Source organism: Phalacrocorax aristotelis, chromosome 19 (genome assembly GCF_949628215.1).
Source record: "Phalacrocorax aristotelis chromosome 19, bGulAri2.1, whole genome shotgun sequence".
NCBI classification, from domain to species: Eukaryota; Metazoa; Chordata; class Aves; order Suliformes; family Phalacrocoracidae; genus Phalacrocorax; species Phalacrocorax aristotelis.
The window spans coordinates 6,562,429-6,585,201 of NC_134294.1; the positions used below are offsets into that span (position 1 = coordinate 6,562,429).

Genomic DNA, 22,773 nt, shown 5'->3' on the forward strand with positions numbered 1-22,773 from the left:
ACCAACGCCATCATACTTATCCCTTCATAAACCTGGTAAAAGTACAATCGGACTCTAACACAGTTGTTTAAAAACCCGATTTCATGTTGCTGTAATTAAGCAACTAGCCCAGAACAAGTACTTTCTCAAAGCAAAACCAGAAATATTTTAGTAAAGGCTTATCATAGTAATTTTTTTTTTTATCCTTCAAACAATCTTTATTCTACACTCCTTTTGCAAAAAGTTGTGTCAGTGTGAAGTGGCAAACCATGAAAGGTGAAAACAGAAAAGCTTCCACGTTATTTCACATTACTACCAAACAGTAGCAAGTAAATACCAAGTCACGTCACTGAGATCTTTTCTTTTCCCCACCCACTTTGGGGACAACTATACGGCTCTTTTATTCCCCACATTAGACTTCAAGTTTTTCCACCTGTCCACTGTGTGCTATTGGAAGTTAATTCATCAATTCAGCTCAATTAAAGAATTTGCAAATTAATCTAAACCAGGGAATATTTTAATTCTTAAAAAAAGAGCTTTTAGGTGCACTGCAAAGGTAGCTGTCCTAGATTCCTGTGGCTACCTGCAAATAAACTTCTCCTGGTGTACTTGAGGAAAAATGCGAAACGTTTGGCAAAAGTACTCCTCAGTGTGATTGAGGATAGCAAAAATCTGACCTGAAGACTGGAAGTCCTTGTTTCTGGAGACTGTAGCAAGTCTTCACGAGCATATTGCTGCACCTGAGAATGTCAGCAGTACTCCTCACTGCAGTGTTGTGATTCCATTCCAGAGAAGCATTAAGTAACCTTTGATCACCATTCCAGAAATAAAGCAGGAAAAAATAAAACTATTGCTTCTCTTCCCGGCAGCAGAGCTAGAGCCATGACGGACTGATTATTTCTTTTCCTTTAGGGGGAGAGCAGGGGGTGGGGGAAGAGGGAGGAAGGGAAAAGTAGCTGATCAAACTGCTCAATCAGTTCCAGTCACCTGCAGGCAATTCATGCTAGGTCAGCCAGAGTCCAGCAGGCCCTGAAGTAAAAGGCTGCAAGAGCATGTCCAAAATTCTGATAATAGAATAATCACCTAACTGGGAAAATGCTGGCTAGGCCATTTTGCATCCTATATAAATAAATACAGTTTGAAAGGGAGAATATGTGAGACTCTGCAAGACTTTCTCATAGGCTCTTACATAAATCTGCTGCAGAATTGCGCGATTTATAGCGGGTGCCTCCAAAATAACTACTACTTTGTCTCTGCCTTTACTGCTTGATCTCTACCAGCTAAGAAGAGGGAATCTGCCTCATCCAGCTGTGGTTGTTCTTTGTACACAAACCTTACAGGGAGGCTGGGTGTCCTTATGTTGCATGACAAATACACCGTGGTTTAAGGCTTACCAGTTAGTCTGCAAAGTGGTGTCCTAATGATCATAGCTTGCCTCTGCTGGAGTTTGTGCGCAGAGTCCAGAAAAAGGGAATATTCGCATGAAACAGCTGAATACATTGATGGGTTCTACCAGCAGATTCACCTCCTGGCTCTGCAAGCAGGAAAACTTGTTCCAGCTCAGTGTTTGCAACAGGACGTATCCTCCAGCGGGCTTTTACTTCCACAAACTTTCTTCAGCCTTTCCTGTGTACCTACTCCTGCCAAGCTGCGAGAGGGAGAAGCTCAATAATAAAGAGGTAGAGTAATTTAAGGGGAAAGCACAATTTCTGCACCAATACATTAGTCATTAGCTCAAAGGTACAGCACTTGTGATGAATGGCAGGGTCTTGTGTTTCCAGTCAGGTGTCATTAACCTGCACAGAAGAGTCAGGCCTCGCGCTTCAACCACGTGTGACCCAGTTTAGCGGTGAACAGGGAAGTTCCTGTCATACTTTGAACTGTAAGCACTTCTGAAGTACCATTAAATCACAGAACTCCTATCATTAGCTCCTGAACAATCTTCTGCTGTCGAGAGGACAAAACTTCAGCGTGGTGAGGGGGAAAAGAAGAGGAAGATTCAACCAATATTTAATCATTCTTGAATAAAAGATAATGCAGTAGTGCAAAGAAGTGAAGACATACGCTGCGGTTATCACATAAAATTAAAAGCTTTTTAGTGTTTAAAATAGCATTTACACATAAGCAGCTATATATTAACTATACAGACACTTGGGTTTTAATACAATATCTACAAAAAAGAATTCAATTATGCAATAGACATTTAACAGGAACAGTGCAGTCCATGCTAGTAAGAGGTCACTCTTCAAGCAGAACCAATTCTAGAATAGGTGATAGTCTGGGTTCTCATTATTTAAAATCATGTAACTTTGTTCCTCTACTGTACATAAAATTCTTTACATGTATTTCTAATCACTGATTAGAATTAATAATTTTAAGTCAATCTTATTACAATCCAGTTAAATGCAAAACAAAAACAATTACATCAACTCATGAGCTGTCAAGTCTCAAGATGGGACTGCCCATTTGAATAGAACAAAAATAATATCAAAAGTCAACGCCTGTGCATCATTGCTTGCCATCCAATATACCTTTGGATAAAGTGTCCAGGGGACTGTTACCTTTGAAAAGTAGATTTATTAACAGGAGGTAAAATGACAATAGCAGTGCTTTTGAGACTATTTGCCAAAAAACTTACTCCTCAGAGTTAATATACTGGGTGGGTACAGTACCCCTACAGATACTACCTCCTTTGGATGGGAGACATCATCCCAAACTGTTTTCTCATCATTTTCTATGATCTTCCAAACATAACTCTTAGTCCTCGTTAAAAGCTGCTGGCAGGTATGCATGAACATTAAGCTCAGCTGCAGAGCACGGGCAGATGTTGAGGGTCTCACTTCCAGAATAAAAACATCAACTATTTAAGGCTCCTGTTATGAGGTTGTTTCAATGCCCTACATGGCAAACCCATCACTTCTCACTGTAGTTAGAGGCATAGGTCATGCATTCCAGAGCCCAGCCGGTGCCAGTTACTTGACATTGAAATCAGAGAAAAATTTCAGGCCCTGGTGAGAGAAACAAACAGTTCTGCAGGACTCCAGCCTTCAAACGTTCTTCCACCTGGCACAGTACTTCCTGGTGTAAGTAGCTTCAGTGGTGTCAGTGGCACTTCTTTCTGCAGGTAGTACTGTACCCAACAGGAGAAACTTGCGCAGTTGGGCCCCAAGGCCACCTTGTTCCAAAGACACATGCACATGCATTGAAAGCCAAGGATGAGATCTGGGGAACCTCCTGTCTTCATTCACTTCTGAAAATTAAGAGCTAGCAACGTTTCAGGCCTAACCGACCATTCACTCAAGCCAGCCTCTCCACTGTGCACTGCAAGGCGGGGAAATCAAGCTTTTGTTTTACACACAGCGGCCATTACATATTGCACTGTTCACAGAAGGGTCATTTACATTCTCCTACTGCTCTTTGTAACTCGCAGGTTCCACGTGCTATACAGTATTAACCAAGTAGCGCATCTGTCAGTACATTCGGAGCACTCGTTATTTGCCTGACCTGGGTGCCTGTTTGTGGGTGAAGCTAGTTCAGGCTGGATTTCTGATCTAGAGCAGCCTGACCTCCTCAGCAGAGGAACGCTTTCCCACGCCTATGTTACGGACTGTCAGCCTCATTCCAGAGTTACCCACAAACACGCAAGTATACAACACAGTCGTTTCAACACAGCAGCAAAGACCAGCAAGACACAGAACAGTTTCTGCCAACAGCATAACAACAAGACCAAAAAAAAAAAAAACAAACCACCCAGCAGGTGTCAAACTGCAACTCCTGAAAAGACACAAGGAAATGAAACGCGTTTCTTCCATGGATGAAAGCTCAGCCCCCAGCTTTAATCCCTTTTGGAAATATCTTACTAAAATGAGTCTTTTCCTCCAGCCCTGTAAGTTCTGCCTTAAGACAAAGTGGGCCAGAAAAATCATAATATGTAAGAGGCCAGAAAAGCTAAAATTAATTTAAAAGTAGAACCACTAGTGATTGTCAATAAAGTCACAGACTCCTTAACAGTGTCTCCTGGAGACATAGCAGAATTACAGAATTATTTTACCCTGATTTATTTCATCGCTTTAAACGTCAATCTTCCAAAATAGTTTACTGAGTTTAGTTAGCATCTTTGCCGTGTTAGCGGGAGGAGGAAAGGGAAAGAAAGGATACTGTTGCACAGTCAAGCTTTAGGTAGTGCCGTTCTTCTGAACAAGCCATCACCAACTTTGCAATCTACGCTAGCCCATCAGATGGATTACGCCGAAAGCACCGCTTTCAGAAACATTATGTCGCCTTTCGGGAGATTTTTGTAAAGAAAACTGCCCAAAACCACTCAGCTAGTTTAGAAGCCCAGTTATTGGAGTACCTAGTCTAGTGACAACGCAGTTTCCTAAAAGCCTAGCTCCCTTTTGAAAGTGAGACTTCAGTCTCCAGTTAACACAGACATCTGCAAACATTACTCTGGCTTTTGTAAAAGGGATGTGTTTACACACAGACCTGTAATAAGAAAAGTAGTACTGAAAAATCTACCAGAATGTACCACATACAAAATGGACAGTTTGAAGAGTAATTTTTCAGGATGACAAAGGAACATGAAACTACATGTATATAGTGAGAAAGACATGTTCTCTTTTGACATTCATATTGGATATTCACACTACCCATAAAGCATGGAACATAACAAAAAGAAGCTTCTTACCAGTGAAGAAAATGCTTATATACATTAAAGACTGATTTTAAAGCACCTGTCCTAAAACCTGCCAGAAGCAGGTGTCTCACAAAAGAGGATTTAACTGAGGCATGGCCCCACGGTCAAACGCCACTAAGTGACTGCAGCTTAACACATATTTCCCACTAGATGAGCCACCGTAACAGAGTGTGGGTGTGCTTTTACCATGCCCTCGTTCAGACACTTTAAAAAAGCTTCTTAAACGTCAGTGAAGGTTCCTGAACATACTTTACCAAGCGTCCATAGCCTTAGAGCGAAAAATACACAGTAATGAGATCTCGGGGATATACAACAGCAGCTGCTTAAGTCAAAGCTCCCCAGCAGGAGCTTTAGCATGGGTCTCGCTCTGTGTCGGGTATAAGGATTCATTCATTGTACCATTTACAAACTGTCCTCAAAACACCCTCTCACCTCTCTGCTAGCAGCTAGCCCCCATCTGCGTTCAGAACATGTTGCCGTGGGTGACACTGCAACTGGGATTACACATCTCCAGGTTTCTATTTCAAAAAAAGAGAAAGATACTGCTCAGAAATTAAAAACGGAAAAAGAGGCGATCGAAATGAATAGCCACGTCCCAGCGGGAGCCAGGATTTATCTATGTCTCTGCTAGAACAGGGTAAATATCCCCTTCAAAAGGGAAAAGCTGCGGCTACACTAACAGAATTGCATAGCAGCAATTGTCCTATTTCTGTGGAAACAGCTTTTAAAAACCTGCAGGCAAGTGAGCATTATAACCAGAAGAAACAGACACATCTGTCCTCAGGGATGTGACCGAAATGCCCAGGAACGGACCGCAGCTACAAAGTCACTACCATGATACTAACTGAAATCACTTTACAAGTTCTGCACAATGAACACATACAGTAGCAAGACTCCACCACTCCCTTGATAGAATATCTTAAAAAAAAAAAAAAAAAAAAAGAACGAACGAAAGACTGATCTGTACTCCCTCGTCAGCAGAAGAAGGTAGCCACAACTTTGCCTTCTGCTAGGAACTGGTTTGAGCCTGTTCCTTTCCAAGTGCGTGCTGTCTGCACGCTTGCGGGCGCCACGTCTGCTTGGATCCAAGGAACAGCATTCCGAGGCAGTATCACAGATACTACCCAACGGTCATTTTTTTTCCTTGTAAGAGAAAAAGCAGGGAAAAATAAAAGTGCTACTATGCATTATTGGAAATTTAGAAGTCATGTGAAATAATAGTCCTTGAATCAGCCAAAAAGATACCCTAATTGCATTGAAGTAGGTGCCACAATTACCAAAGCTCAGTAAGATGTGAATATACACCAGCCATTCACAATCAAAAACAAGAGGGAAGGGGGTGAGGGATAAAGAAAAGATGCCATCAATTTGCTGATATTTAACAATCCCAGGAGATTTTTTTTTTTTGTTCGTTTTTTGGGGGGTGTTGTATTTTTTTGTTTTGTTGATTTTTCTGCAACACAACTGCAAACCAGGAAGGTGTGACATGCAAGACAGCCAAGTTTCTTCCATTAAGTGTTCGACAATGACCAAATTGCCCACCCACCCCCAAAACGATCCCCCCCAGGCCCTTCCCCAAGCAGAGTCTGAAGGCACTTCCTCTCACATGATGTCAACAAAGAATTCGCAAGGGTTGCCCATAGCCTTCTGGAAGGACTGCCGGCTCCCCGTCAGCTCCGGAGGAACAGAGCTCAGTTCCCTCACGGGGGGCCCGCCAGGGGGTCCGCTCGTCCCGTAGACTTTGGAGCCCAGCTTGGGGAGATTGTAGAGGGGTGGGACTCCTGGGGGCCCGTAAGAATGATGGCTGTGGTGGCTTCTCTCGCTGTGGGTGGCAGAGACCTGACTCCGGTGGCTGAGCTGGCTGACAGGCCTCTCCCGACGCACGACACTGGCGCCGCCCCCGCTGCGGGCAGTGTGGTCGGACTCGCTGCCGCTGCCAGCCGACTTGCGGTCCTTCTCCCTGCCCAGAGTCCTCCTGCTGGTCTCGCTGTTGCTTCGGTTCGAGCCGCTGCTTTTGCTTCCTAAAGCCCACGAGTGAAAAGGACACACAGAAAAGCCGAATTAGCTCAGGTCCACAGCTGGCGCCCACATCAGCTCCTACCAAAACCCACAGATCCAGGAATGACCGTTGTAACGGCGACAATGATGACGACACCAGGCCTGAACGTGCTGTTGGTGGCTTATGGAATTTAGCAATGACAATTGGTAGAACAAAGCTGACAAGGTTGCGCCATGCACAGGTACACGTAGACAACTTAAGAGCTTGCACAGTGAAAGCAGCAGCTAGCCTAGGACTATGGGCTGAAAGCCATCTGCTCCGCGGCCGCCGCGCTGACTGGGGAGAGGGGAGGAGCAAAAAAGGAAGAAAGAAGTGGCACTTGGGTTTTGACTCAAGCAAACGAGGTTCAATCTAATTGTAACTGCATCCGTCTTTGCTATCTTCTATCGGCAAAGCTTTTTTCATCAAGGAACTTATTTGCCCTCTCTATCATGCCGGGTCACACTGCGCATACTCACGCCCAAGGCCAAATCACCTGACGTTAACAGCTGTCCTTTTGCTGACTTGAGTGGGCAGATTCTTTTAAAATTCATCATTACACTGTTCTGTTGTTGGAGAATGCTTCAAAAAACAGCTGTTTGTCAAACTGCTCTACAATGAATCAGTAACATGCAGGATGTTCCCAGCAGAGGCCACTAAACAGACTCGGAAAAACAAAGGACTGCTGCTGTGTGTAAGCTGAACTGTTGCTACATACAAGCTTCGCTAAACTTCAGAACTGATTTTACATGAAAGTTGAAGGTCATGCTCAGTTACCATGACAGACGATGTCAGGAGACATTTCCAAGTTAATTATTCTTTAAAAAACCCCAACAAACCAACCCACAGAATATCTCATTAAGTTCATGCCATCTTAGTGCAAAATTGCCTTCCCCAAACGGGTGCCCAGCCAGTGGAATAGGGGACCAGCTTTTGAGTCACCGAGCCACTGAGTCACTGGGGTGACTGAAATGAGAGAAACAGAATGGTTCTGAGCTGCTCCTTTCTTGAACTACAGATGATCATGACTTTCTGTCTGCTCCAGCTGATGGTTAGAGCAGTCAAGTAGAAGAGACAGGAAAACTAGACTGACCTGGTGTGTATAGGTGAAAGGCTACACTCCCCTGCAGAGTGCGAAAAAGAAGTGGAGATAGATGGAAAACACAGAGTACAAAACCACTGGACTTTAAATGAATATTCCGAGCCTGGGACTCTGAAGCGGTATTTGCCAACTGTAACCCCTATCAGCTCTTTGCTCTGCAAAAAACACTGTCCTGCTTTGTGCCTCAGTTTTCTTCCATCTGTAAATTGAGATATTAACATGGGCTCAGCTGCCTCCACCAAATACTGAGACCATTCCTTAAGGTGAGTCTTTTGGAGAGGTAAGGTGCTCCCTGAGCTGTCATTTCAAATGTTTCATAGCAATCTTGTAAAGGCAAATAAGAGAGGAGAAACTACTTATTAGCAGGTTGTCTGTTACAGCCTTTGCTCCAAAGAACCACAGAGAGATTATCTCCAAGAAGCATCGTTGTAAGCTCTCCAGAGTGGAACATGGTTCACAATGGATGAAAAGCGACATTTTATCTTAACCCTTCCACAGGTACCATGCCTCTGCCTTTATCTCATGATGCATTCTGTTGCCATGCATCCAAACCCTGCAAACCTTACCCAAAGTCATTACTCCTTGATGCAAGCTCCCCGTAGACAAGAATTCCTTGCCAGTTCCATAGCTTGTAGCTGAGTAAAGATGATGCAGGGGAGAAAGCAAGCTGCACGGAAAGCCTGTATTACTGGTCTTGAGAGGTCTCCCACAGTCAGTAGGACTGAGGCTGCCTTGTGCCAATCCATCATGCTGCTACTCCAGACTTCAGTATGGCTGGAGTAGCAGCTCTAGCTATCTGCCAAGGCTTCAAGAGGTCAAGTGGTTAATGCAGACTTCTTATCTCAGAAGAACCTGGCTTTGTGCAGCTGCACTGCAAGCGCCATGATTGGCATCTCAGACACAATCTGCCATGATTACATGTCAGAAAGAAAACAGAGAAACCATCTACCACTACAGCAGTCTATCTAAGAACAATCATCAGCACAGCAGTTCTCCCCGGTCATGCTGAGGTTCACTCTCCCTCTGACATGTCTTTAAATCCTGTCACAGAACAATCATTCAGAAAGTGCGTTTAAGCCTTGAGTTTAAATGCAATTTGAGCGGCAGCCTCTTGGCACCTAGGGACTGGCCTGTCTTGGAGACATGCTGCCCAACCTAAAGCCGAGGTCTGAAATGCTGCTAACTTGACACAACCACAGCAGTGTTTGTTTCCATCTAAGGCCAACTTTAAACCTAAGTGTCATAAAATGGGTTTAAACAATCTGCATTTCGAGTGCCTCGAAAAGCTGCACTCAGCATTGCCACAACGTATTATCGGCCTTTACTGTCTGTTAGTGCTGGACATCAAACTTCCATCCCCTAAAGCCACAGAGACTCCAGCTGCCTCAGTGCTTCATTTCATGGGACAGAAGTTTCCACATGAATCCTTCTGGACAGGGGCAGCAGAGCCTCCAGAGATAGTGAGTAGAGGCTCTGAAGATCCTTCTATTGTTCCTGTCCCAACAACTGACATCGTTGGCTTGTGCAAATCCACTCTTCCTACTTCTTTCATCTCCTGAGACTGTAACCTGATGATCTCTCGCTATCCATCTGTACAGTGAGCATCTATCAGAACAGGGGCGTGACTTTGATCTAAACACTATGGTAACAGATGATGCTTTGCAGAGGAGCTGGTCCTCACATCAGTGCTGTTCCCTTCAGCAAACCTGCCCAAGCCTTTAAAAATAACCTAAGCTCTGGGTACCACAAGCAGGGACAGATGATGCGGCTCAGATGAAATAAGCAGCAACCTAAATTGGAACAGAGCCTTGAACAGAACTGCAACATCATATAAAACTTCTTCTGGGATTAGAAACTTCTCCTCCCTATCTGTTGCTTCCCAGAACACGTCTCAGTTTGTCTCTTGTCCCAGATCTTAGGCTTTTGTCTGTAATCATCAGCAAATACACCGCATTCATCTCAAAGACATGTGACATTCACTGGACTCTTCTTCACCGGATAAATTCAGTTATGATCTAACACTGCACATAAAAGAGAGACTTCACAAGAAACCCCATTCTAAGACTCTATATCGAGAGTGGTCAATGCAATGTTACATCCCAGTACTCTTAATATCTGCCTGAGACACCTGGACAGTGTTCAAGCATCTTTCAGTACATGACCAGTTGAAGGGCACTGGTAGATAAATTCAATCCAGATGGATGACATCAGACTAATAAATTAGGAGCTGGGATTAATTATTTATTTTATGAAGGGCACCGGTGATAGGATTTTCCCATCTGAGCTGACAGTGAGGTATCTGATGCCATTCCCTCTGTAGCTGCTGCAGCACAGTCACACAGGGGCCAGACAGGTTGATACGCTAATGGCACGCTATGGGACTACTGCGCATTGAGATAGGCTGAGAGTCCAAGACAACTGAAAAGGAAAAAAAAGAAAAGAAAAAAAAAGAAAAAAATACAGCTAAACATTTGGGTCACAAGACTCTAAATGATCATGCTGTGAATTCATTATCATTATTATGGAGGCATTTGAAGCTTACCAATCCCCTAGAGTCAGCCATTCCTCTATGAATCCTTCAGTCTAATGCTTGCTCAGAACAAAACAAGGGAATAAAGTTACAAAACAAGAAACAACACAGAAGTGTAGTTTCCAAAAGAAGAACAAAGAGAGTGTTGAAACCCTTCAAAATTAAACACCTTGGTGCCTTTCATAAGGCTCTCTTTAGCCAGTAACACAGGTCACATGGATAAAATACCATACCCTTCCTATGCCAGCAGCAGAGATCTAATATTCCACTGCCCGCAGAACCAGCTGCCAAAAAAAAAAATCCAATTCTTTCCAGCACAAGCAGGTTGCAGTTCTAAAACCTCTGGATCCACTGTGAGCTTCCTCAGAGACACTTCTTATTTTGAAATAAGGTGGGAAGCAATAGTGCTAAAATCTTGTCAGCAAGTTCCTGTTATGAACTTCCTCTGTGCAATTCTGCAAAATCCAACTGGCTGCAGCGAACAGGACAAAGTTACTTCCAAGTTATGGGACGTTTACCTCAAAACCACAGAGAATCCTCACCCTTTCTTTACTAGCATTTCCAAAAGCAAAACTCTGTCTGGAAGTAATTTTTTTAAAAAAATTTTAAGAGGCAGAAGGGCCTTGTCTGTACCGCCAAAAAATGCATAATTTTTACTATGGTTTCAAAATGAACCACAAAATTATCCTATGGCAGGAAAGGAGGAGGTCAGGTTTTCAATCCATGCAGTATTATCATTTTTTCCCTGTCATATATTACAAAAGAGACTCTCCTCCCTGTGAGCAGTGTTTCAGCCCTGTGAACCATCTGGCTGGCTACCTCATGCTTGCCTTTCGCAAGCAAGGAGAGCAATTTTCTATTTGCACTGAGCATGGAAGTGAAAGCCAAGAGAACCTTGGCTCTAATCCTTGTTCCATCAGCAACGAAATGGGCTAATTTCCAGCACTATCGAGTGACTGCAGCCCCACTGTTGGCAATGGCTCTGACCGGTAAAAGGGGGGGCAATAGTTTATCTGTTTTAACAGGGTGGACAATTGAGTCATTAATGTTGGCCTGACCAGCATTATCTAAGCAGTAGTTTACCATGTGGTGCTGTTGGGTAACAAGCACAGATGCCCATGCTTCCATGGATGTGACAAATAGCTTGGCTCTAGCTCCCCACTGGCATTTTGCATGGGGTGCAGAACTACAGTGCAACTATAAACAGCATGTATTCTATTCTATTGATTGAGTTAAAACATCGCTGGCAGTTTCAATACAGAGCTGGAAGGCTAACCCGCTCCCCATCACATAAACAAACAGTTTTCATTAAGTGCGGTCGCACCACCTTCGTGCAGTAGCATACAAAACCACAAGACAGGAGCACAGACAGTACAAAGGAACTCAAGCAAATGGTCAGGAATAATGACAGCTGTAGAAATAAATACCAGATGAACTATCTTACCTTCGCTTTGCTGGCTCCCTGCACTGCCGCTGCCATAGCTAAAGCCTGGGTCTTGGTATGCTGGTGGAAAACACGGAGGAGGCAGAGGATACTGATATGGGTATCCTTGGCCTAAAGGCCAGGGAGCAGCAGGATGTGGAAGTGGAGCAAGGGTATCCTGATCCGAGGCTCCGCTAGAACCGTTGTTAAGGTTCAGTGCAGCCATATCTGGAAAAGAGAGGACAGGTGAAGGCTGTTGTCTCACCTAGCAGCTGACTCCTGCGTATTAATAATAGCTGACACAGCACCTAGCACGGTGAGGGACTAGAAGGACTCAGCCTCCAGAGTTCACTCAAAATATCACACACGGTAGGGCAGACATCAAGATTTACCACTGAGCACCAAGGCACCTTTGCAGCATCTCCGTAAGTCAAGGAGGAGGAATCATCCCCATTTTACAGACCAGAAACTGAGTGTGACTGATAAGCAGGAAGTTTGCGGCATCACCAGAAATAAATCCTGCTTTCTTGAGCTTCAGTGCAATCCCCCTATTTGATGAGTTCATCCTTCACTTCCAAGTGGTCTAATTGCTTAGTCTAACAGGAAATGTCAACCGCTGTCATGCAACTTCAGAATAACGGCCTGTTCTGAAACACCCTCTTGTGAAATCCTATAGGACTCAACTCCGTGCACTCTGCAAGTGGGAAGAGACAACACACGTGCACCTTTGCCCTTCAGAGACGGAGAACTTACTGCCACAGAGGTCTCCAAAGACATAATAGCACTGTTCCGAGAAGGTGATTTTGTTCACAGTGTGCCTGAGGTAGCCGTGTTTTAACATGCTGCTGGCATATTTTCTAGCCTCCCGTCGGTCTTTGAAGCCTTCCACGTGCGTGTAAAGCCAGTCAACCACGTCTGCTCCTAAAATGAGAACAGGAAGAGGAGACGCAGGATCATCTGAGCCAAAGTGATCTCTTCTGGCTTTTTAATCTCCTCATTAACAAACAGCCCACGAGTACTACTGTGCCAGGTACTGAATACAAATAGCAACATGCAGCAATCTTGCTGCAAAGAGCTTAAAATGTTATTTTCATGACAGCCTCACTGCTAAATCAGCTGCCCTCAAACATCAATAAAGCAAAGAATTATCTTGCATCCAGTTGAACGCTACAGCGACACCAAACACGCACACAGAACATGTTATAGTTACACTGTTCAACCCTTTCTGAGTTGCAGCAATGAAAATGACGTGGGATTTACAGAACAGAAGTGATTGGGAGAGCCATATTCCTTGAGAGTCAGATGTTATGTTGTCAAAAGACCTAGGTTCCAGTCCCTTTCTCAGCAAAAAGTAACTACAACCTAGACTGACTAAACATTAGCACAGTTCAGGCTACGGGACAGTCAGAATCAAAGGTAGACTAGCTGTGGTAATCTTAAATGTAATTAGGATGCTTTATAAAGGTTGTGTGGCTGTCTGGAACTGCAATTTACAAGGCTTGTTGCTCTGCTGAACTTGGGCAGATTGTCAGAGCCACAAGTAGTTACATGGCAAACCTGAGATTTAACAAGTAAGGGTTAAGGACCAGCTGTGTGTGGGCATGAGAAACACGCAGTACTTTTGGCTGTCCAGGCTCAGACAAGAGCTATTAGTTATTTCCTGTCACACCTCGAGTTGTTCACAAATACCAAGTCAAGGAAATGGGGTGGGGGGTGGGGGGGAAGTTCATATAAAGATAGTTTCTTCAGCCTGTTTCCAAAAAGCCATGTTTTTTCCTTTCCCCCAGCATTCCTTTGATCTGCTTACCTATCACTGCATTGGAGATGGTGATTTTTAACCACATCCTGTCCCGGATTTCAAGGCCTGAGTCTGGTAGCTGCATAACCTTGACGATAGTAGCCATGTCACTCTTCACAGTTAAGGGAGATTCTTCTAATTCTAAAAGGAAGAAAGGTTACATGCTTCTTTGAAATGAATCGAGTCTGAAAAGAACTTCTCAGTTCCCAATTTGGATGAAACGTTTCAAGACGCAGCTCTACCAAGAGATGCAAAAAAAGACACAAAGGTTCCCAAATGCACCCTCACTGATGGCATAAATTACAGCATTTGTACCAATTCTTCAGAGACTGTGCTCAGTGCAACCAGTTCAGACACGGAGATGCCGCGTCCCTACCTGTCTTGATGTCACAGACCAGCTATAGACCAGCACTGCACTCTTTCAAGCCATGCTGCATTGAGGTTTGCAGAAAAGGAATCCCAAGGGGGTCTATGGCCATTGCTTTCCATTTCAATTTGCCGGGAACAGCCCCTTCCCACCCAACAGTTCAGGGCACTGTATGCAAAACCCTGCAGGACAAGGTTTTTTGGATTGGTTTTTAACTTTTGGTTTAATTGTCAGGAATAATACCCATCTGCATGGAGAAAGACAACGCCCATGTCTCAACCATTCTCCATTTGTGCTTTTTTTAAGATTTGGATATCAGCATAATTGGGGAGAATTGAAATTAGAAAAGCAAGCTTCCCTCATCAGGATAAAGGCTAGTGGTTTCCTTCAAAAAAAGAAAAAATAACAAGGTTTCCAGAATCCCAGTGATGGCAGCCTTAATGGTTAACAAGTCACTTAACCCAGCGTTACTTTGCCCTGCTTCTTTCTTGCAGAACACTTAGAAAACACCACTCCCACACGCCTCAGCAGCCGTCACTGCTCCATTCATATTTCACCCAGTCTTATGGGCAGAGCTGGCTCACCAGAGGCTTCATACTTTCCTGATAAATTTTTGTAATAAAACCAAAAAAACAGCGCTGAGATTCACCCTGATGGACTGAGGAGCCTACCGCCAGAATCTCGTTCCTTTAGAAACGCCTTCTCTACCACACACTGAGGCAAGGTGGCATCTCATATTGAAAGCCCAGTGGGATGAATCTGGGTCCAAGAGTCTACCAGCCTTCTTGTGACAGCTGTGCAGATCCCAGTCATCCTGTCTCCACATAATAAAGCAACGCTTTTTGGATACAGCACCCAGTCCTCCTTCCAGCTCCCACCTTCTCAGCCCTAAAAAATTCATGTCGAGTATGTGCATCCCGTGTTTGTAGTTCAGACTCTCCCCCAGCAGGAATTTGGAAACCCTCCTCCCCTCCCTTCTCCCAGTTCCCCATATCACCCACCTTTCAAAAGCACAAGGGAACCAATTTTGCCGTTTTCCAGCAACACAAAATTTTGATAAAAGGTACAAAAAGCATGAAACAATGAAAACTGAAAATGCTTCTTTCAATACGTGCACTGCTAACATGCAAGAAAATATCCCAGACCACCTACGCATGCGGTTTCAATACTTACAAAGTTTGAATAAACACTAAAATTTTGCTTTTGCTTTAAGTTAGTTTGGTTAGTGGCAAAAAGCAACATATTTGTTTGGGGGGGGAAAAAGAAAAAAAATAACATATTCAGGTAAAGTATGTGGGGAGCAATAAATGGTATTTTCTTGGAGACCTGCAAACTGCATATAAAGAACAACACCAGCCAAATGATTGTCAGTATTTTCTAAGTCTGCTAGTTGCTGTACAAATCTGAAACATTTGAAGATGTACCTAAAATGCACCCACTTTGGTTTGAACTCAGTCAACTGCGGGCCTGAACACCTGACCACGTGTGCAGGCATGTGCAAATCGGAGCAACAGCACAGACAGTAACTCCTTCCTGGGGAACCAGAAAGCTCCTTCTCAGGGCTTTGGTTATTGGTTTTGAGTGGCTTTTTTTTTCCCGTTAGCAGGTCTCGGCAATAAAAGAGGTGTGTGCTCCAGGGAAATGAAGTCCTACCACATGTAATACCTCCACTGGCTTGTATCCTTATTTGAGTAAGGAAGTACCCATGTGCCCAAACAAAAAGGCCCCAGGAAATGACACAGTACCTCAGGCTGAATACTATTAAGCAGAAATAGTCTGAACTCTCAATTCAAAATCCTCTGAAGACCATGCAAGAGAAAAAGAGAACTTTCCAACAGTGTCAGCAGACTGCGTTTTGAAACAGCAAGACTTTCAGGAAACACTGAAACACTTGAAATCAATCTTATGGAACGGGACAGCACCAGTTTGCAGAAAGGGGTCCTGTAGTGGCAGAACAGGGGCTGGAAAAATCTACCTTTAGCAGAGGAGCAGGGTTTACACTGACTGAGGCAGCGAGTCCAACGCTCACAAACCACTGTGAGAGAACACTCTCCTGCATCAGCCAGGACACTGCCGGAGAACAAGATATGTTTTAGAGCAATAATTACTGTGAAACACCTCAGCCTGCCTTAGCTTGCATAGTCCTGTTTTTGAAGAAATGCATCTGAGAAAATAAAGAGCTAACACAGAACAATTCCTACTGTGTGGTGGTGATTTCTATGGCCCCCAAATCCCAGCTACTTCAATCAGTAGCACCAATGCGATGGAGGCTGTGCAAACCCTTCAGATCAGACCTTGGCTTTTGATCCAGAGGCTAGAGAGCAAAGGAATGCTAGTCAGAAGGAAAGCAGTTATTCAGTCCATTTACGTGATCCTGGCCTTGCTACACAGAGTTAAACAGCAGACATTCACAATACTTAACACAAGGAACCATGAAACAGACTTGTCTGAGATGACTGGCTTCCACTTGCACAGCCAGATACTGGAGAACAGATATCGTATTGGCTTTAAATACCAGTGACTCTGGCCTCAGGGGAACTGAAACAGAGAATCTTGCACTGGAACATGAAAAGTTAGAAAGCCCCATTTTGCATGAAGCTCTTTGTTCTTTGAGATGTCAACGCACAGCCTCTCCTCGCCTCTCTCTCTCCTCCTCCGTTCCTCCCCGACTTTGTCTTTCCTGCCAAAGAGGTTCACACAACAAGCGCTCTTTGTACCTAGGGCCCTGAGGTGCTGCCTGTCGTGTTCGTGGCTGGGGAGGACAACAGGACTGAACCGAAGGAAGGAGGGTTTAGGAGAAGGTCACGATAAAGGTCAGGGGTACTCCGCATTTTCCTGCATTCAGGAAAGGAAACATTGTAAGTCACTGGCATAAAAATGAGAAGCTGTCTCCAGAAATGTGGTTCTGCTCCCAAATAACCTTTATTTTAAAAGTATGATTGAGAGGGCGTCTGCGTCCCACACTTCCCAATCACATCACTATATATCAAGGCACTTTATACATGAATAGTTCAAGAGGAATGCAGAGTAACAGACTCTTGTTTGACAGCAATCAGCAGATACATTTGATTCCAGCAATCTTTAGTACCTGTAAGGTTGAAAACACATCTCAAGATAAAACAGTCATCAGGTAAGAGGTTTGCTCGCTTTCTACTGCGGATGCGTTTCCCCTTCAGCGGTGCTGCCTACTACCTAAAGAGGCACTGAGCTACTACACCTACAAAAAAAGATAATCGCCCTTTCAATTAAAGGTGAGGTGTAATTCCAGGAACTATGTGCTTATAGAATCTGCGGGAGGACAGAAGAAAAAGAGACAGACACTTACGCAGTCTGATAGGACCTAACTGGTCCCCACAAATGCAACTTTCATGCTTCAGCCATGCATTTGTCCAGGGAAGGTTATGTCATTAAGCACCGCACTGGTCTTCAAAGTCCTCAAAGTGTTGTTTTTCTTGTTCGTTTTGTTTTGTTGGTTTGGTTTTTTTTAAATAATATCCTCCCTTTTTCTCTGGAAATATCTTACAAAATGAAAAAAGTTACCCAGTCCTAAATTTAGACTCCAGATCTGGTAGACGCTTAGGCATCCCGTGTTAAACATGTAAGTATTTATCTGGCTTTCAGTGAACGCATACTGAGGTAGCATCGTTCTGCAAATGAGATTATCTCCTCAGAACTTTAAAGCCACTTCAAGATTTCCATGTATATATAAACAAATATAATAAATCTCCTTGCTACAGATTAACAAATCCGATAGAAAGGTTGCATATCTGGAGAAATTCTTCCATATTAATATTACAGGAAACAAACACCTACTAAAGAGGTGTAAAGTATCTCAAAACTTTCATGTCAAGTAAACACAAGTGCTGTTTTAAATGTGAACACTTTCCTGAGCTAGGACTTTGGTGGACAGCGTTCTCAGAGACACGTGCCCTGTGTCCTGCCATACTGCCGTGTACTTCAAACCAAATGCTAGCTTTTCTCCTACGCTTACATCAGAAAGCAAAGAAAAAGTAAAAGAAAGGAAGAGTTCATATTGTTTAACAAAAATTTCCAAGATAAGGAATCATGACAACTTGCTGGTTCCGTGGACACGACTAGTTTAGAGGCTGCCATAGACAGACAAACCAGGAAAGAAGGCTGAACTCTAACCATAATTTCACATGGGACATTACATTCGTTTTTTCCTTGTTCAATAAATTCTTGAAGTATAAAAAAAAAGTATAAAAGAAGGCTATGCGAATATCAGTGGAAGATTTCCTAAATGATACACTAACATTATTATCCAGTGACATCTATCTAAAGTAAATTATTTAAATTTATTAAAAAACAGGCAAATGCAAGGAGGAAGATCTTACATTCGTCTGAGGGAATAAAGGTGGAGGTGTAACTTTAAAAGGGATCAGAAGCCACCTTTTCCTGAATGTGAACCCTGGCAAGACCCCACTGCGTTAACTTCTGACCTTTGGAAAAAGGTTTTAGGCTCCCCGTAAGAATTACAAATTTTAGAAAGCATTCAAGAGTTCTGTGGTGGCTGTCGTTTTCATCGTGCTTGTGGCTGGGGTTGGTTTTGCGCACAGCTCTGCACTGCTGGCCCCGAGCAGAAGACGCCTGCCCTGTGCTGGCCGCAGTGTGACTTACTTTCCGAATCGGGAATTGAGCTTGTTAGTGAGGAGCTGGTAGATGTGGTGATGCTCATGGAGGGGCTCATACCGTAACGGGGGTACGCTCCCGTCATGGCTGTGGTATGAGAGATCCACGCTGCAGGGTCAATTGGCCTCACTGGTTCAGCTGCAAAACAACCAGAAAGGGAGAAAAAGACAAATGGAATCAGATTTGCAGTAAACACTAAGAACTCGAGTAAGAAGGCATTGTTTTGGGGTGCACAAGTCCTTGCTGTTCTGGTAGTGCTAACTGAGACAGCCCCAGCCCGAGGGAACAAAAAGCATCTTGCCAGCAGTAGCTGGTTTCCTTTAGCAATTGCTGCACCAGCCTAATAGGATAAAACCGTGACACTCCTGTTCCTGTAACTGCAGTAGGAGTCAAATACTTCCCCTTGTGGGAAAGAAGCTGCCAGTCCAGGATCAATACTTCATTATTATTCCATACAGTGAGATAGAGATTCTCATTTTGCTGTGACGTGAAGTACTACCCAGCGCTTTGCCCCAGCTGATGGGAAGATCTCTTCCTGCTTCTAAGGGTCTTGGATCCAAAATAACCACTCAGGCAGAAGGTGAATCTTCTGCTGACGGTGAATCGGAGCAGTAACTCCAAAGGTGTGTATTCACAGAGATGAGGCACCATGGAATCCTCCTCTCAGTGTTTTCAGCAGCCATAATGAAACTTTTCAGGACTGGAACAGTCTTGCAAAATAAATAAGCAAGACATATAGGGACCACTTGAAGAGACTGGTGTCAGTCAAGAATGAGAATTACACTCAGACGTTAAGAAGAGCCACAGAGCAAGTAATTTTTAAAGCTGGGAATAAGACTCCACTTTCCCCACAATCTGGATGACTTGTTTTCTTCTGAATTATAGTGGCTGTTGTTCCATTGCCTCAAAACCAGAAATTATTATAAAAGAGCTCTGCCTATGTTAGGAATTTCCTCGAAATATCTCACACATTATTGCAGCCAGTTTAGCCTATAACAGATGCAGCGCTGTTTGCCTTGGATAATAATGGATGCATCTTCACTGGACAAAGGACAGAGTGACACACAAGCTTTCCCTGTAGCAAATCTGAAATGTGTCATTTGTGGGATTTTTCTTTTGATTACGCTGGTTTTCCTAAGGACTTCACGGAGTGAGCTCCGTAGTCTGCATGAGTCTATCGCATTAATTTCCATGGACAATGTTATCCTCCTCTTCCTAGGACTGGTGTCTCACTATCATAAGCAGAGCACTCACCAGTAGGAGGCAGCTGTGTTTGTCACATGAACACAGATCTTTTATAGCTACTGAAAGGTTTATTAAGCCAGAAGTTTTAAAACTACATCATTTTCAAGAGATTTTATGTACATTAAACAATGCTGTTTGCCTCAAATTTTAAAAATACTCAGTTTAAATTCTTTCGAATAAGTGTACATGTGACAAAAATTATGCTTTTTAACACTTAAGTATAGTTACCCTCCAAACTTTCTATCAACTGAAAGGCTAAGATCCTGAGGATGTACCCACCAAAAGGTGAAGAGCTTGATCCAAAGTTATGTGAATCAAAAGAAAAACTCCCGCAAATTCAGTGGGCACTGGAGTCTCAGAAAGAGTATCTTAAACCCCTGCCTCCCACAACAGAAAAACAAAAAAACCCAAATCAACCAAACTTAAAAAAGTATTGAACTTGTAGGGGAGGGAAATCTGTTAGATGCCAACATAGCTGAAAATATTCTGGACCTTGAGGTCTCCTCAGGAACCCAGCAAAGAGCACAAATACGTACTCACCCCTGGGGATGGTGAAATAACTCCTGGGAGTAGGGTCCCAGCATTTGGCTACAGTTAGGCTGATAGGTCTAGGAAGAAAGAAAACAAGGAAGGGTGACTCTCAACTTTCCCTACAGAAGTTGTAACTGCTACAATGAACTCTCTGAAACAAAATTATTCTTGTCCAGCAGTTGCCAAGTACATTCTGAAGATGCTTTTGAGATGCCTGTCGGAATATTTTCAGTAAGAACCAGTATCAGGATGTTTCTGGTTTTGCATAGATCATGAGCACTATTGGTGAAATCTGTCAAATGATCAGCTCTTGAGATATGAAAATGCTCAGTGTATGAACAAATAATGCCACTGAAACCAGGCAACTCCTAGTTTGTGTTGGTGTTGGCTGGCACATTGGAACAAGCCTTGCCTTTTCATCATTTACCCCGAGAAGTTCAGAGTTGAGATCAGCAGTCACGCTGGTTGCTTACTGAGATCAAAACACTGATTTCTCTGAGGTTTGCCAATAACTGCATATGGAGGATAAGTAGCAAAATATTTTGTAATATGCTCACCCTGGTTTGGAGACTATTTCCCGTAAAACCCGTACTGCATCATCATTGCTCATGTTCTCAAAATTGACATCGTTCACCTGAAATGTCGTGAAAAGCAGAGGTCAGGCTTTGCAACAGGAAAGTTAAAGACATTTTAATTATTTGTTTCCAAATTTATTTGCCTTCTAACTGGTTTTGTTCCTTTGAGCAGCTGCAGAAATACTGTTTCTCAGAGCACATCAACCATCCAGCAGAGTTTGCAAAGAATTATAGATTTAAGTGATAATAGCCTTTGTGACACGTTTCTCTGAGTATGAATTCCGTTAACTGATTACTACGTCCATGGATCTGGTGGGTTGACTGAGCTGAGCCACCAATGTACAAGTCAGCAGCACGTATTTTTGGACACGGACCAACCTGCAGAAGCATGTCTCCTGGTTCAATTCGGCCATCTGCTGCCACAGCCCCTCCTTTCATAATAGAGCCAATGTATATGCCACCATCACCCCGGTCATTGCTCTGTCCTACAATGCTGATTCCCAGGAAGTTATACTTTTCTATACAGATAGAAAGTGGAGGGTGGGGGAGGAAAAAAAGCAAACAAGGTGATTGGAATGATAGTGAAGAGCTAACAGCAGCCTGCTTCAGTCTTTAAAAATCAGGTGTCTCAACACATCATCTGGGCCACGTTTGACTCTCAATTATCTCAGGGTACCCTATGGGCGTATGTCTGCCTGGCAGGCTCAGGGAAAGGCAGCAGGGAAATGCTGCTAAAGACATTATTTTTTCATACAGGACACTGAAAAGTTATATTTAAAAAATCAGCAAGAGAAATGATATTGAAAAGACATGTCTACACCAAGAAATTAGGCAGCCGATCAGCATTAGGCAATGTTTTTTCCACACGTCAGAGTGGCAGGAAGGATTTGGTGCTACTGAAAGGTGCTGAACTGGTCGTCCTGCACATTTCTAGCTGGCTAAACAATGAAACACACGAACAGCAGAAATGCAAACCTCCAGTGCCCTTCTACTCTTGCTCCTAACAATGTCTGACCCCTTACCATTCCCAGAAAGAAGGGCAGAACTCCACATCCTGGAGTTCCAGCTCCTTCCCTGGGCTTCTTGGGAAGGATACTGATCCGCTTGTGTGAACAGCTCAGTACTATCCAGTGCTGCACCAGGAATCCAGGCACAGCCAACAGAGCAGCAACTCCCAGCTGCCAGTCCCTTTAGTTCCACTGGCATCCTTTCCAATCAAGAAACTTTCTACTGGCTCCAAAGGCTACTACATCACTTGAAATTCATCACAAAAAAGCCCCAAAAACATTGCTTATCCTCTTACCCATGTTGAGTGTGACTGTGATGATATTTAGGGACATGGTAGAATCAGTGATGCTGCTGAACGAAGATGACTGCAAAATACAACAGAAAATTCTCAAGGTTTTAAATGGCTCAGAACAAGACAACAAAAATAACTATTGAGGATTAATTCATCGGGAACTGATTAATAGGTTTCCCATTTGGAAGGCATCCAGAAACCATTGTGGTCTCCTCAAAATTATTCTTCATTTAGAATCTGTAAGGAAAAAAAAAAAATCTATACTTCCTCCAAAGATCTGTTTACAAAACACACAGGGCAAGTTCCTATACTGAGGTTTCTCAACTGAACTTCACATTGAATCATTTCTGCTTCCTGACTACAGGACGGACAGGCAGACATTTAAATAACAAAGCACCCAGTGCAGTGTGAGTTATTACATCCACAGATCCTGCCTGAAGAGAGGATCCTTCACGAAGTGAGAAGACAGACACTCCCCACCTCCAAAATGAAATACAAATGTGCTGATCAAATATCTTCTACAACATTGCTCCAGTTCT

General features: G+C 43.5%; 1 protein-coding gene across 4 annotated transcripts in view; it reads right to left on the minus strand.

Annotated features, from left to right (window-relative positions):
• Positions 1-2,050: 2,050 nt before the first annotated feature.
• The window catches only part of DVL1 (dishevelled segment polarity protein 1), a 104,216-nt gene continuing 83,493 nt past the window's right edge, over positions 2,051-22,773 (minus strand). For 2 of the 4 annotated variants that reach the window (XM_075113956.1, XM_075113958.1), the window contains 9 exons: positions 22,238-22,307; positions 21,313-21,452; positions 20,917-20,993; positions 20,369-20,436; positions 18,644-18,721; positions 13,576-13,707; positions 12,522-12,689; positions 11,790-11,996; positions 2,051-6,696 (listed from right to left, as the gene is read on the minus strand). In XM_075113956.1, coding sequence (XP_074970057.1) covers positions 6,278-6,696; positions 11,790-11,996; positions 12,522-12,689; positions 13,576-13,707; positions 18,644-18,721; positions 20,369-20,436; positions 20,917-20,993; positions 21,313-21,452; positions 22,238-22,307 — 1,359 coding nt within the window. In that variant the 3' untranslated portion in view covers positions 2,051-6,277. Of the gene's footprint in view, positions 6,697-11,789; positions 11,997-12,521; positions 12,690-13,575; positions 13,708-18,571; positions 18,722-20,368; positions 20,437-20,916; positions 20,994-21,312; positions 21,453-22,237; positions 22,308-22,773 lie in introns of all 4 variants that reach the window. The other 2 variants (XM_075113955.1, XM_075113957.1) reach the window with 1 other exon arrangement.